At 38.0% G+C, this 15,877-nt stretch overlaps 1 protein-coding gene across 6 annotated transcripts in view; it reads left to right on the forward strand.

Annotated features, from left to right (window-relative positions):
- The window catches only part of CNTN6 (contactin 6), a 356,073-nt gene that overhangs the window by 310,151 nt on the left and 30,045 nt on the right, over window positions 1-15,877 (forward strand). For all 6 annotated transcript variants that reach the window (XM_032149519.2, XM_058437172.1, XM_032149518.2 and 3 more), the window contains 4 exons: window positions 4,327-4,397; window positions 10,219-10,453; window positions 10,570-10,685; window positions 12,766-12,952. In XM_032149519.2, the coding sequence (XP_032005410.1) occupies window positions 4,327-4,397; window positions 10,219-10,453; window positions 10,570-10,685; window positions 12,766-12,952 (609 nt within the window). The remainder of the gene's footprint in view (window positions 1-4,326; window positions 4,398-10,218; window positions 10,454-10,569; window positions 10,686-12,765; window positions 12,953-15,877) is intronic.

Genomic DNA, 15,877 nt, shown 5'->3' on the forward strand with positions numbered 1-15,877 from the left:
AAATAAAAGAGGATACAAACAAATGGAAGAACATTCCATGCTCATGGTTGGAAGAATCAATATCGTGAAAATGGCCATACTGCCCAAGGTAATTTATAGATTCAATGCCATCCCCATCAAGCTACCAATGACTTTCTTCACAGAATTGGAAAAAACTACTTTAAAGTTCATATGAAACCTAAAAAGAGCTTGCATCGCCAAGTCAATCCTAAGCCAAAAGAACAAAGCTGGAGGCATCACGATGCGTGACTTCAAACTATACTACAAGGCTACAGTAACCAAAACAGCATGGTACTGGTACCACAACAGAGACATAGATCAATGGAACAGAACAAAGCCCTCAGAAATGATGCTGCATATATACAACTATCTGATCTTTGACAAACCTGACAAAAACAAGAAATGGGGAAAGGATTCCCTATTTAATAAATGGTGCTGGGAAAACTGGCTAGCCATACGTAGAAAGCCGAAACTGGATCCCTTCCTTACACCTTATACAAAAATTAATTCAAGATGGATTAAAGACTTACATGTTAGACCTAAAACCATTAAAATCCTACAAGAAAACCTAGGCAATACCATTCAGGACATAGGCGTGGGCAAGGAATTCGTGTCTAAAACACCAAAAGCAATGGCAACAAAAGCCAAAATTGACAAATGGGATCTAATTAAACTAAAGAGCTTCTGCACAGCAAAAGAAACTACCATCAGAGTGAACAGGCAACCTACAGAATGGGAGAAAATTTTTGCAACCTACTCATCTGACAAATGGCTAATATCCACAATCTACAATGAACTCAAACAAATTTACAAGAAAAAAACCAACAACCCCATCAAAAAGTGGGCAAAGGACATGAACAGACACTTCTCAAAAGAAGACATTTATGCAGCCAAAAAACACATGAAGAAATGCTCATCATCACTGGCCATCAGAGAAATGCAAATCAAAACCACAGTGAGATACCATCTCACACCAGTTAGAATGGCCATCATTAAAAAATCAGGAAACAACAGGTGCTGGAGAGGATGTGAAGAAATAGGAACACTTTTACACTGTTGGTGGGACTGTAAACTAGTTCAACCATTGTGGCAGTCAGTGTGGCCTTTCCTCAGGGATCTAGAACTAGAAATACCATTTGACCCAGCCATCCCATTACTGGGTATATACCCAAAGGACTATAAGTCATGCTGCTATAAAGACACATGCACACGTATGTTTATTGCGGCACTATTCACAATAGCAAAGACTTGGAACCAACCCAAATGTCCAACAATGATAGACTGGATTAAGAAAATGTGGCACATATACACCATGGAATACTATGCAGCCATAAAAAATTATGAGTTCATGTCCTTTGTAGGGACATGGATGAAACTGGAAAACATCATTCTCAGTAAACTATCGCAAGCACAAAAAACCAAACACCGCACGTTCTCACTCATAGGTGGGAATTGAACAATGAGAATTCATGGACACAGGAAGGGGAACATCACACTCCGGGGACTGTTGTGGGTTTGGGGTAGGGGGGAGGGACAGCATTAGGCGATATACCTAATGCTAAATGACGAGTTAATGGGTGCAGGAAATCAACATGGCACATGGATACATATGTAACAAACCTGCACATTGTGCACATGTACCCTAAAACCTAAAGTATAATAATATAAAAAAGAAAAAAAAATTCAATAGAGAATCTGTATATTTGTATATGCAAATGAGTTACTGCTTGTTTCATTAAAATGTTGTAGCCAGGAATTAATTGAGACTCTGTTGGTGCAGTCAGCCATATATTTTCATCTATTTCTCAACTCTGAACTAGTTGTAGCTTCATTGAGCAATAATATAAATTTTTTTCCATGCAAATGAGGTAAATCCTAAACTCATTTAACAGGGGCACTAATTGAGCATTAACTGGTTCACCGAAGAGCAGAACACAAGAACCTGGCTCAGATACCATGCCTTCTTAAGCTCTTTTCAATGGATCCTCTTCGTTCCACTCAAACTTTTACATCCAGGGTGACATTTAATCTGCTAGCTGTATATAGCCCACAAAGTTCACATTCTTATTCGATCACATAAACAAAGGATCACTTGTCCTGGCTGGCTTAATTTAACAACACAAATTACCTTATTAAAGTGTGCACAATTGTCAGAAGTCAATAAATCAATCCTTAAACTAAAGGTAATGTTATATGTTTATCATAGAATTGGGTCTAGAAAAAAGGACATACTTGACAGTGATATCATCCAATTAAATCATGCTAGAAGCTTACAGCTGAGAGGAAATCCCTTCGTTTTACAGAAGAGGAAAATGAACACCAGGATATTAGCTGGTTATTTGTGACAGAGCTAGGATTTGAATCCAAACCTCCTGATATTTACACCCAGCATTCTCCATAAAAGAGGATCTTAACGTAGGTGAGCAATAGATTAGCCAAAGAAAGTGTGTAAATATAGAAATTCCCGGGCCCTCCTATATATCCCCAGAATCTTCAGGTGTTGCCCATGACTCTGGATATGAGCTTTAGTTTCAGGTTGTTTGTTTACCGTTGATTTATATTTTGGTAGCTTTGGACAGGGTTGACAGAAACTCTTACATTTTCATAGCAAAGTTTGTGTGCCACCTTCTAACCATTAATACCCTCTTGTTTCAGTAGCAGAATGAGACTGGTGATATTCATACCTATTATGTCAAACTCTACTGATTGAAAACCTACTGAGTCTCTCGTCTCTCCCTCTCTCTCTCTGACATCATCAAAGACTAACTTGTTCTCAATATGGTTTTAGGTTTAAGTACAATTAATTTGAAATTGAATAGAGAAAGGAATTTTGTATTTCTCTGAACACTGGAAACTTTGTAGAAAGTAAATCAAAATATAGTTTAAAATACTTTTCCTTACACCGCTAAACTATGCAAAGATCCTGAGATAGTGTGCAGTTAGTCACTGTAAGCTGTCAAGCACTATAAATTCAGGAACTCTGTAAAATCCACTCTGATTCACATCGCTTTTGATCAAAGGCATTGTAAGACTTAGAAAATAAGGTTTAGGTTCACATAATTTTTTTCTAAAAAATTATGAAGCTTAAAGCTGACAAAGTTAAGGGTAAATTTAAATATGAAAAGGTATATCTGAAAGGTGCAATTTTGAAAAAGAACAATCAGATTATCATATGACTATTTTCTGGTCATGTTTATAGAGCTAAGCATCAGTATGAAATGGAAATAAATAAAATAAGCAATCTAGATTTATTTAGGTGGTCTATATGGTGGGGATAAATTTGAAATGAGGAATTAAAACTTACATAGTTTAATCCCTGCCTACCAATCCCCAGACATACCCAAGTGCTTCCTCAACCAACCACCTCTCATATTGTTCAAAAATGGTCCAATATAGACAATTTCATGTAATTCCACATTTAAGAAGTATACCTTGCTGATTTAGCCATTATCACAGATTTAGGATACTTTTGTCATTACATCAAGAAAAATAATGCTTTTAAACACTTATGCATGTGTAAAGTAAAACCTCATTCTCATGAGGCACTACAATACCATATACACACTCAGCATTTCCTCAGTTTTACAGTTTCTATGAACTATTATTCATTGTATTAGTCCTTACAAGGATACAGAGTTGAAGGGCATACTTTTTTAAAACTCATCAAAATTATTGGTTTCTGAATCCTCTACCACAGAGCCTTAGATCCCAAGCAATAAATAGAAAGAACCTCTCCCAATCGCATTCTTGACAGGAGAAAAATCTGACTTTGCAAGTGAGAAGTTAGAAGAAAATCCCTCTTCTTCTCTCCCGAGAGATTTGAGATTCTAACGAGGAGTTTTAAAACAAGAATATTTATTTACATATTTTTCAATATTTAATTTTAACTGTTAAAATATCCTGATGACTAATAAAAGGAAAAATTATTTTAGTTTGTTTATTGAAAAAATAATTAATTAATATACTGCCTCAGTAACTTGTTTACAGCACAACTGTATAATTAGGCACTAAATCAGCAGTGTCACTGTTACCATCTGAATGGAACATCATTTTGCCAATTAGTAGATGATGCATAATAATGTCAAATACCCGATGTTACTCAATTTTTAATTAATTTTGGAGCCAGGGTGCTCATGTATCAAACACAACTGTGTCCTCTCTCTTAGAAATTTGGATATGTGTAAACATAATTTACGTTCATTAAAAATGCAAGACTCACAATATGCCTGTGTGAGATTTTGAAAAGTGAAATTCAAAAACAAAATTCTTTCTTATGAAGACATACTTTAATAATTGCCATCCCACATTTCTCTTGGTTATTTTTAGTCCCTGTTGTGGCACCAGTAAACATCAATGGAGGTGGAGGAAGTCGGTCTGAACTCGTCATTACGTGGGAGGTAATTTTCTGTCCAACTGAGTTATTTTGAATAAAAGAGATTTAACTGGCCAGAAAGAATACTGAAAAACAAAAAGATTTATTTGATCACTATTGAGAGCATAAAAAAATATGGTATAAAAATACACCATCCTGATGATGAATTATTTAGAGGTGGTATTAGGAACTTTTCTCATTGTGAGACAGTATGACGAACTCAGCAGAATTTTCTCCCAAATACATGAAAAACAACTTCAGTATCTATTGAGTGTGGGTCAGTAGCATTTTCATTATCACTTGAATTAGGCATTGTTTGATTTATTACCTGTGGCACTGCTGTATTGTGCATAAGTTGAGCCCAGTAGACTGTAGGCAAAAAACAATTCTTGTCCTAACCCTGCTCTTTGCAACTGATCAACTCATTCTTCCCTGCATCTAGATGAAAGCTTAGGCACATGGAATAGATTTTGTGGTCATTCTTATTACCCATTAACGTATAGGCTCATTTTTTACCTTATTACAAATTTCAGTCTGGTGTATACACTTCAAACTGGAGTATAAACATTAGAATTTAGACTTTCAACCAATTTAAAGTTTCTCATTTTCAGTAGCTCAGTGCCTCAGCCTAAGAATTCTATAGCGTGAAAGGGAATACATGGTCAGTTCAACTTCTCTCCATTCTGCTCTTTAATTTATCTTTCCCCATTCACAGTGTTACCTCTGGATTCTCCAGAGCTGTGGAAGGTTGGTGTTGGTAGGGGAGGAGAAAGGAAAAAGTCTGTATTGCTGGTACATTTCTAATTTGACTTTGGTGTGCTTTAGGTATGGGAAATTACCAGATACTGCCATTTCATAGGGTAGGGTTTCTGGTTTTTTTAAATTTTTTTTTTTATTTGGGAGCTGGCCACTGGATGATCCCCCACCAAGGACTCCCAATTGCAATTCCTTGGTGCAGACCCAACTGGCTGCTGAAGGGTATCAGTTCCTGGATTTTGGTGGTCCATTTCCAGACTCTTCCAGTGAATATTCTCTCTCTTGTAGGTGGTCTTTGTGGATAGAGACCCCTTCAAGGCTGCCCATGGATGACCCACTTGCATGGGTTTCACATTTGTCCTCAGCAGACACGTACCCTGCTCCATGTTTAGTGGAAGTGCAGTGCATACCCACTTAGCATCTCTCTTCACTCTGCCACCACAGGCTGTCTGGATCTCTTCCCCACTTTAAGTTTCTCAGACATTTGTCAGTTAAATGAACCTACGTCCCTTATGTTCCAGAAAATGCAAACCAGGTGTTTCTTGCTGTAGCCTACTTCACATAGCTAGGCTATGAGAGACAGCTGGGAACCAGAGACGTTATTCTTTATGGTTATAAATGACAGTGTGAGAAACTAGATGCAATTGCCCTGAAAGTCACTCTTTCCTTTGGATATCTTGTTTCATGTGGACATTATAGGCCTAGTACAGTGCTTGGAAAGTGGTCCACCCTCCATGAACACTTGTTGAATGGAAGGTAGTGTTTTCAGAGAGTTGGGACTCTCAGAGGCCAGGCAGAGGGGGAAACCCTATTTTTTCAAGCATTTACAGGATTTCCGGTGCCACACAGAGCATTTCATATCATTCAGTCCTCACAATAATGCTATAAGGTGGTTACATCACTTTCAAGTAAGACAACTGAGACTTAGAAATGTGACCTCATTGGGCAGAGAAGCATTTGAACACAGGGTTCTCTCTTTATGTTCTTTTACTGTATCCTGTATTACAATCCCAATTGTCTTCATGCGATGTGATGGCTCAGGGTGGGCCTGAGTCCTTGAGTATCTACCTTAAATGGTAAGTTAACCATATTATACCTGCTACTCCAAACATATTTCCCATAAAACACTGACTTGCAAATGAGTCTACAAGAGAATTGTTTGTGAGTAGTTTATTTAGGTTTCCATATTCATTAAAAGCCAAATAAGCATTATCATTATAGTATACAGGAAGTTTTGCCTGACTTAATAACTTATTTTGTTCTCCTCCTTGGTCAGAAGTTCCTAAAGGTCAGTGTTGCCATTGCTTGTACACAGTCTATAATAAGGGCCCAAATGCTATGCATTCATTCTTAAATAGAGATGAGCATGAATTACCCAAAGAATACTGTCTTTCCATGATTTATTATGTTCTTTTTTCTTTAAGGCAAAGATACACAAACCATGACCTATAAGACAAATTTGTCCAGTTTCCCACTTTTATAAATAAATCCACCCATAGCTACATCCATTCGTGTATTGCTGCTTTCTTGCTGTTGCATGAGACCATATATCCCACGATGCTTAAAATATTTACTATCCAGTAGCAACAACAGACACTAGGGTCTACTAGAGTGACGAGGGGAAGGGCAAGGGTTGAAAAACTAGCTATATTGACGGGTACTGTGCTCACTACCTGGGTGATGGGATCCATCGTACCCCAAACCTCAGCGTCACACAATATATCCATATAACAAACTTGAACATGTACTCCCTGAATCTAAAATAAAAGTTGAATTTTTTTTTTAAGTTTACTCTCTGGCCCTCTACAGAAAAAGCATACTAACCTCTATTTTAAAAAATTATACTAAATTAAAGCCACTTCCTCTGTGTGGTTTTTTTTTGCGGGGGGGAGGTGGGGGGTGGATATCTGATATGCAGATACTTGCAGAAAGTAAATTAGTGAATTCAGTTTCCCATTTATCACTCATATTTAACATTATGTACAGGCAGATACTGAGCCAACTTCTTCTGGTGCCCAACTTCTTTATGGAATAAGTTATACATATTTAGGAGAAGATTCATACCTTAGTATGAATCTGAGCCACCAGAATGCAGGTAGTAATTCCTTCAATTTAATGAACTGGCTTCTCTGTTTCTATCAGTGGAATACAAAAATGGATGAGAAAATGTCTGAATGCTCAGAAGCATAGAGGACAGAATGGTCTTAACCCAGCCTGGAAGGAGGCCAGGAAAGACACCATCAGAACTGAGTATATCTGAATTATGTTTTGAAAAGTAACTTGGAAGTAGAGAGGCCACCCCAGGCCAATGTCATTCATGTTGTAGTTGAAATAGTACCTGTTGGACTTTGAAAAGCACTGCGCGACACAAGACTGTTCTAAATTCAGTCACAATCTACCATTATGTTTTATAAGTGACAGCTTTAATGATTATCCTTCATTTAGGTACCCTGTGGTATAATCTGCCTGAACTGAACTAAATATCTTCCCCATGTTTTCCCCAGAGCCACACAGTAAATGTAGATTTTGTGTTTATTTGTTTTGGTTTGGTTTGTTTCCAAAAACCTAGACATAATATCAAATTTTTAGAATATAGCAACGGTTAATTCCTTTTTAAGGGCATGTTTATACATTATTTTATCATAATGTGTATACTCCCAAATACTTCCAGGTTTGAGGTGCTTGTGGTGAATGTCTCATAAATATAACTATAAAATTAGGTACACAGGATAAAGCAATATAGAGTAAGAGATATTACCTACACTGAGGGTTGGCACGCTGTTTATTTAAAGGGCCAGACAGTAAAAATATTCAGTCTTGTGAGCCACGTGATCTCTTTTCTAATGACTCAGTCTGCTTTTGTAGCTCAAAAGGGCCACATACCACTTAAAAACATATAGGTGTGGGTGTGTCTCAACACCTTTATTTTCAAAACCAGGCTGCATGCCAGATTTGGCTAGAAGTACATAGTTTTGCTGATTCTTACTCTGTACTAAAGATTTGGTTCTTACAGACACTGTGGTTGAGAATTACATTATTAGTTTATCAATTTTTATAGATTTTACTCCCAGGAGAATTTCACAATTTCTTTCTTTTACTGAACACTGTCTCCACTTAAAGAAAACTCTTTTTCTGGCCTTGTTAAATAACCATATATATTTTTTCATCATTTGACTCTCTGTTCATGTAAGAATAAAAGGAAGTATCTAAATAAGTCTCTTTTTTCCCCTCTAATCTGCATATGTCGGACTCAGGTCTTTCTTGAGAGAGCACCATGAGAAACACTAATTGTACGTGACGAACAAAAACAAAACTCCCCTATTTGTGTAGATGAACTGACTAAGCATCTTGATTAAATCCGAGATCAAAGAAACTTCAGAAATGAATCAAATGCTCTAGCAAGTAGCTTCGATTCTTATAAATCTCTTATATGCCATTCAAAATTAACTGGTTTAATTCTAGTCTCCTTATGAAAAAGAAGAGAAGTGTTAATATGAGGAAATACTTTGTTTCCCCAGATGTCAGGAGCAGCATTTTTCTTCCTCTTTTCACTTTCTGTATTTGTTAGCCTGTTCCACACGGCAAGAAATAGAGACCAGCTCAGGTCATCTCGGTTAATGGGGATTTATTTTAAAGCTACACGGGAAGTAATGAGGACAGGAAAAAAGTCTCAGCAAGCAGGCAGGAAGGTCAAATGAAGAACCGGAACATCGTTCATCACTGCTCTGGGCACTCGAGCACAGGAGCTCTAGCCAACCATCAACAACCCCTCTGCTGATCCAGCCCTGGCTTGAATAGTCTCTCATGCTTATGCCTCAGTTCCTCCCATTTCCTTTACTTCCAGTTTTCTACCTGGCTGCCAGCTAATTTGGATGTCCTCTCTCTAATTTACAGCATCTGTTTTCTCTTAGCTTCTATTGCCTCATTGTTCCTGCCACTGCAGTTTCTCTACTTTTTGCCTGCTCTATGTATATCTGTTATTGTTTTGCCACCCACCATGTTTCATATGCAAACTCTACGAGAGGAATTGACCAGGTCTGTTAGTCACTGTAGAGTACAGAGATTCTGCCCTCATAGATACTCACCAAGACGGTGCCTGTGGTTCTGGTGCTCGTGAATTGGTGCTCACATGGGTTCCAAGTGGCAAGATAATGTGATTGATAGAATAAATGGACTCCTACGAATAAAGAGAACCTCTGAAATGGAGTTGTGGACATGAGGGACTAGAAGCACTGTGTCCTGTCAGGTGTTGCCTTTATTAGTCTGCCAGAATATTTATTAAAAAAAAAAAAGCAAAGCATTTTCCTTGGGAAAGAAAATAAATAAATTCCACTGATTTTTCAATACAAGTTTCCTGCAACCAGGAGATATGTTGGTCTAAATTCAAGTACAGATTCATTTTAATTTGCTAGGTTTATGTGATTGTTTACAATTTTTAGTATCTGCAGAGTACAGGGGGAATATTATCTATTTCTATTTTGCTATTTTAGTAAGTTTAGATTTGAAATGTATCTCTGTGAGAGTTAACAGTTTATTCTTTCATGTGAGGAAAAACGCACACATGTCACTACCAATGAAGATGTATGCCTAAAAAAATGATGGGAGATCTTTTATACTTTTTTAAAGAATACTCTATGTCTTAAAGCATATGTTATTTCACAATAATTCCATTACACATGTCTTACAAAAACTTGTTTAAAATGTTGTGAAAGGAAAACGTATCTAGTCTTGAGCACAAATAAGTTAATTTGTGCTGAGTTTAAAAATGCATATCAAAACCACATTTTAATGTGTATCATAAAATCTTCTAAACTGTTTTATTATTTATGAATGATCAAAGAAAAATATATAAATATGTAAAGCTTGTTTTATATTTCTATCTGAAAACTCAAATCATTTATCTGAGTACCTTTAACTGTGATTATTTTTCTAATTGGCATTCCAAATAAAAGTGTTTTTAATACATCATTAAACAGAATAAATATCCATATTTGTCTCTATGGAAGAAATGTGAAATAATCAATAAACATTATAGTAGCTTAATAAAATATTTTTGCAAATACTTAGTGATTGATCACATTCTGCCCAAGTCAATTCCAGAAGAACTACAGAATGGGGAGGGATTTGGATATATCATCATGTTCCGGCCAGTGGGCTCGACAACCTGGTCCAAGGAGAAAGTAGCATCTGTGGAATCATCAAGGTTTGTTTACAGAAATGAAAGCATCATCCCATTGTCTCCCTTTGAAGTTAAAGTGGGTGTGTATAATAATGAAGGAGAAGGATCCCTGAGTACTGTGACCATTGTCTACTCTGGGGAAGATGGTAAGTTGTCCTCAGCTCTGGTTTTCTTTGAGACTCTATGCATAGTTTGTGTTCCCTTGTTCCATTTTCAATGAACCACTCTGCTAAAGATGGTTATGTCTTTCTCTGGATGGTAGAACCTCAACTGGCCCCAAGGGGAACTTCTGTCCAGAGTTTTTCTGCTTCTGAAATGGAGGTTTCATGGAATGCTATTGCCTGGAATAGAAACACTGGAAGAGTGCTGGGCTATGAGGTAATCCCCGTTAATTTCACTTTTGCTTATGAATGTGCAAATGGACTTCACAATAGCTCCTATTCAACAGTCCTATCCTACTAGCCTGTTGTTAGCATATGATAATGTGTGTCTAAAGCTAAAGCAGGGAATGAAGTTGAGACAGGGTAGGTGAGCCCCCAAATTGAGGGGCTTAGCCTGGGATGTTTCTTGTCCTCGTTCAAGACAGAATTCAAGAGTGAGCCAGTGGTGAAAAAAAAAAAAAAGACACAGCTTTATTGAGGCAGCAGTGTCATAGCTTCGAAATTGCTTCTGCAGAGCAGGGCTACCCAATAGGCAGTGTGCTAAGAGTAGCAGCTTGGAAGCAGTTCTACAGTCATGTTTATACCCACTTTTAATTACATGCAAATTAATGGGTGAGTTATTCAGAAATTTCTAGAAAAAGGGTGGTAACCTCCAGGCCATTGCCATAGAAAGGGATGGTAACTTCGAGGCCATTGCCATGGAAAGGGGTGGTAACTTCCAGGTGTTGCCATGGCAGTGGTAAACTGACATGGAACTGGTGGGTGTGTCTTATGGAGAGGTGCTTTAGCCTCCTCCCTGTTTCAGCCAGTCTTCAATCTGGTCCACAGTAAAGTCCTGCCTCCTCCCTCAAAGTAAAGGAGATCTTTCTAGGTAATTCAGAGCAAACAGATTAACAAATAGTAGCCATTTTTAAAGGCATACAGATTCAGTAAGTAAGATGAGTAAGCTCTAGAGATCTGCTGTACAACTGTGCACAGAGAGTCAACAATAACGCATTGTACACTTAAAATTTTTCAAGAGAACAGATCTCATATTAAGTGTTGTTACCACAACAACATTTTTCGAAAGTGATAAGGTGATTATATGATTAATTATTCAAATTGCAGTCATTTTTTTTTTCCTTGGTAAGAGGTAAAGTCTGCTCCTCAATCATCTTACACCATGGAAGAATTTCATTGAGAAACCTGTTCTGTGAATTGCGGTATAACTTGAAAAGATGTAATCATCTCAGAAAAGGCAGTTAAGTAATGAAAAAACATACCTAGATTGTCTTGAATCTGCTATTTTTAGTTTATGAAGAATAAGGCAAATTACATTTCTAGGTCTTCATCTCACAAAGTAAAGAGATAAGAACATTTTAAGGGAAAGTTGTTCATCACTCAATCTTTTTCAACTTGCAAATTCAGTGATTCACAAAATGGGTAACAATTTATTTAATTTTGGATTTAGAATAAATGTATAATCCTAAACATTCTTAATTTTGCCTATATATATATATAGGATATATATATATATATATATATCCATAATCCTCTGATTCCAACAGAAAGTTCTACTCTCAGGACAGGTGTCTTTTCCACTCCATGCCAAGAATGCATTACCTCTTATCTGAACCCTAGTTACTTCTCAAATTTCATCCCTAGTCTCCTCTTCTCTCTGAGCTCTACTCTCAATTCCTGATGTATTTTGCCAAATTCTTGTAGCATTTTTTTTCTATGCCACTTCTTTGTAATGCATTTTGTGACTTATTTTCACATACACTGTGGATTCTAACCTCTTAGCTAGATGATAAGGGGCTTGAAAATAGGTACTTAATTAATTCTTTTTTTTCAATGTACCTAAAACAATCCTAATGCAAAGGTGGGGTTCAGCATAAATTGAATTATTAATTAACCTGTGATTCAAATAACTCTGAAAAGAAATGCCAATAGCAAGACATTGTAATGAAAGTCTTTGACTGATTATATACAAATGTGTTTTTGTCTGATTTGTTATACATCATTTGCTAAAGCTGGTAACCTTTAGATAGCTCATAAAATACTTTATTTTGGTAATCTAAAAAATCAGGTTCTCTAATTTCCATTGTGAATTTGCATTCATGACTTTTTTCCTCATAAATATTAGAGAATAACAATTTTGTTGTTGTATAACCATTTTAATTAGAAAATGTTTTTGTCATCTATACTTCTGTCTTCATCCCATATCCCTTGTGGTTGTGGTTGATAGTTGCTGGTAAACAATGATTGATAGTTATTGGGGAACAATAAATTGCTTGTTTTTGGTTTTTAATTATCAGGTCTTATACTGGACAGATGACTCCAAAGAATCCATGATTGGTAAAATTAGAGTCAGTGGAAATGTCACAACCAAAAACATCACGGGGCTGAAAGCTAATACCATCTACTTTGCTTCCGTAAGAGCTTACAACACTGCCGGGACAGGGCCCTCAAGCCCCCCAGTCAATGTTACCACCAAAAAGTCTCGTAAGTATGCATACACTCCAGGAAACAAGATTCATCTGTGAAGAGAAACCTATTCCTTTGCTTGATGTTCATTTCATTCCCACACCTCATTTCTTTACTAATTCGTTACTTTGGTTAGTTGGTTTGTCCCTTAAATATGGATAGTTGTTGAAACCTTTTGGTAACAATCAATCAAGGTAAATATTTTGATATTTATGGAATTCCAAAAGAGGAATATTCCAAGTATATCAATGAAAGACAGAAGAATATAATGTTTAAGACTGGCCCTGATGCCCTCCTTTTAAATGCATTAAAAAACTGACTTCCCATCCTTGGACTGTTAGGTGGTATTTATCTTTCAGTCTCAGTTGCCTACCTATAAAATGAGGAAAAAGTCATATTTATGTTCTCATAGGTTTTGTTCAAGATTGAAAGAGATTATTAACAATAAATGTCCAGTACACACCTTAATAAATGCTCAGTAAACGGTTTTTTGTTTTGTTTTGTCATTTGAGTCCGAGTATATTCAGATGTGATCCTACAACTGTCAGATACCTAGATCTTTCCTTTTAGGATACCTTATTACTACAGCTTACTTGAAAGTCCCTGAAATCTAAGAATGAACTCCTCTGGTTTGTCTTACATCCCTTGATAATCAGCCAGGTGATTTCACATAATCAGAATCTACTACATAAAAGATGAATGTTTTTCATCTTTTGGTGATTGTTGCTGCCTTTGTTTTCTGACTGAGTCTGGATGCACAAATATTCCATAATATGAGGCACAGCAATAAATTGGGAAAGGTCTGATCATCTGACTTAGTTGTTCCTGCAAGATGATTTTTTGTGGTTGAATGATATTTACATATTCCTTATATATTATTAATGAGCACAAATTATTCACAGAATCAGACTTTTTAAAACACGTTTTTTTGCTCTCTGAATCCTGATGAATGAAAGATAAGTATAGTTGCTGAATTTTGAGAAAGACTAAGAAAAATTCACTGCCACTTACAAATATCTAGTTTACCTATTCATGCCGTATTCTAATTACACCGCCATATTTGGAAAGAAGAGATGGTTGAGAAGAGTTTGAAAATAAAGTTATATTAAAGTTATTCCCGAGGGAGCCAAGATGGCCGAATAGGAACAGCTCTGGTCTCCAGCTCCCAGCCTGAGCGACACAGAAGACGGGTGATTTCTGCATTTCCATTTGAGGTACCGGGTTCATCTCAGTAGGGAGTGCCAAACAGTGGGTGCAGGACAGTCCGTGCAGCGCACTGTGCGCGAGCCGAAGCAGGGCAAGGCATTGCCTCACTCGGGAAGCACAAGGGGTCAGGGAGTTCCCTTTCCCAGTCAAAGAAAGGGGTAACAGACGGCACCTGGAAAATCGGGTCAGTCCCACCCTAATACTGCACTTTTCCAACGGGCCTGGAAAACGGCACACCAGGAGATTGTGTCCCGCACCTGGCTCAGAGGGTCCTATGCCCACGGAGTCTCCCTGATTGCTAGCACAGCAGTCTGAGATCAAACTGCAAGGCGGCAGCGAGGCTGGGGGAGGGGCGCCCGTCATTGCCCAGGCTTGCTTAGGTAAACAAATCAGCCAGGAAGCTCCAACTGGGTGGAGCCCACCACAGCTCAAGGAGGCCTGCCTGCCTCTGTAGGCTCCACCTCTGGGGGCAGGGCACAGTCAAACAAAAATTCAGCAGGAACCTCTGCAGACTAAAATGTCCCTGTCTGACTGCCAGCTTTGAAGAGAGTAGCGGTTCTCCCAGCATGCAGCTGGAGATCTGAGAATGGACAGACTGCCTCCTAAAGTGGGTCCCTGACCCCCGAGCAGCCTAACTGGAAGGCACCCCCCAGCAGGGACAGACTGACACCTCACTTGGCCGGGTACTCCTCTGAGACAAAACTTTCAGAGGAACTATCAGACAGCTGAATTTGTGGTCTCATGAAAATCTGCTGTTCTGCAGCCACCGCTGCTGACACCCAGCCAAACAGGGTCTGGAGTGGACCTCTAGTAAACTCCAACAGACCTGCAGCTGAGGGTCCTGTCTGGTAGAAGGAAAACTAACAAACAGAAAGGACATCCACACCAAAAATCCATCTGTACATCACCATCATCAAAGACCAAAAGTAGATAAAACCACAAAGATGGGGAAAAAACAGAGCAGAAAAACTGGAAACTCTAAAAAGCAGAGCACCTCTCCTCCTCCAAAGGAACGCAGTTTCTCACTAGCAACAGAACAAAGCTGGACGGACAGTGACTTTGACGAGTTGAGAGAAGAAGGCTTCAGATGATCAAACTACTCCTAGCTACGGGAGGAAATTCAAAACAATAGCAAAGAAGTTAAAAACTTTGAAAAAAATTAGACGAATGGATAACTAGAATAACCAATGGAGAGAAGGGCTTAAAGGAGCTGATGGAGCTGAAAGCCAAGTATCGAGAACTATGCGAACATTGCAGAAGCCTCGGTAGCCGATGCGATCAACCGGAAGAAAGGGTATCAGTGATGGAAGATGAAATGAATGAAATGAAGCGAGAAGGGAAGTCTAGAGAAAAAAGAATAAAAAGAAACGAACAAAGCCTCCAAGAAATTTGGGACTATGTGAAAAGACCAAACCTATGTCTGATTGGTGTACCTGAAAATGACGGGGAGAATGGAACCAAGTTGGAAAACACTCTGCAAGATATTATCCAGGAGAACTTCCCCAATCTAGCAAGGCAGGCCAACATTCAGATTCAGGAAATACAGAGAACGCCACAAAGATACTCCTCGAGAAGAGCAACTCCAAGACACATAATTGTCAGATTCACCAAAGTTGAAATGAAGGAAAAAATGTTAAGGGCGGCCAGAGAGAAAGGTCGGGTTACCCACAAAGGGAAGCCCATCAGACAAACAGCTGATCTCTCGGCAGAAACTCTACAAGCCAGAAGAGAGTGGGG

This window comes from Hylobates moloch, unplaced genomic scaffold, assembly GCF_009828535.3.
Source record: "Hylobates moloch isolate HMO894 unplaced genomic scaffold, HMol_V3 SCAFFOLD_4, whole genome shotgun sequence".
NCBI lineage: Eukaryota > Metazoa > Chordata > Mammalia > Primates > Hylobatidae > Hylobates > Hylobates moloch.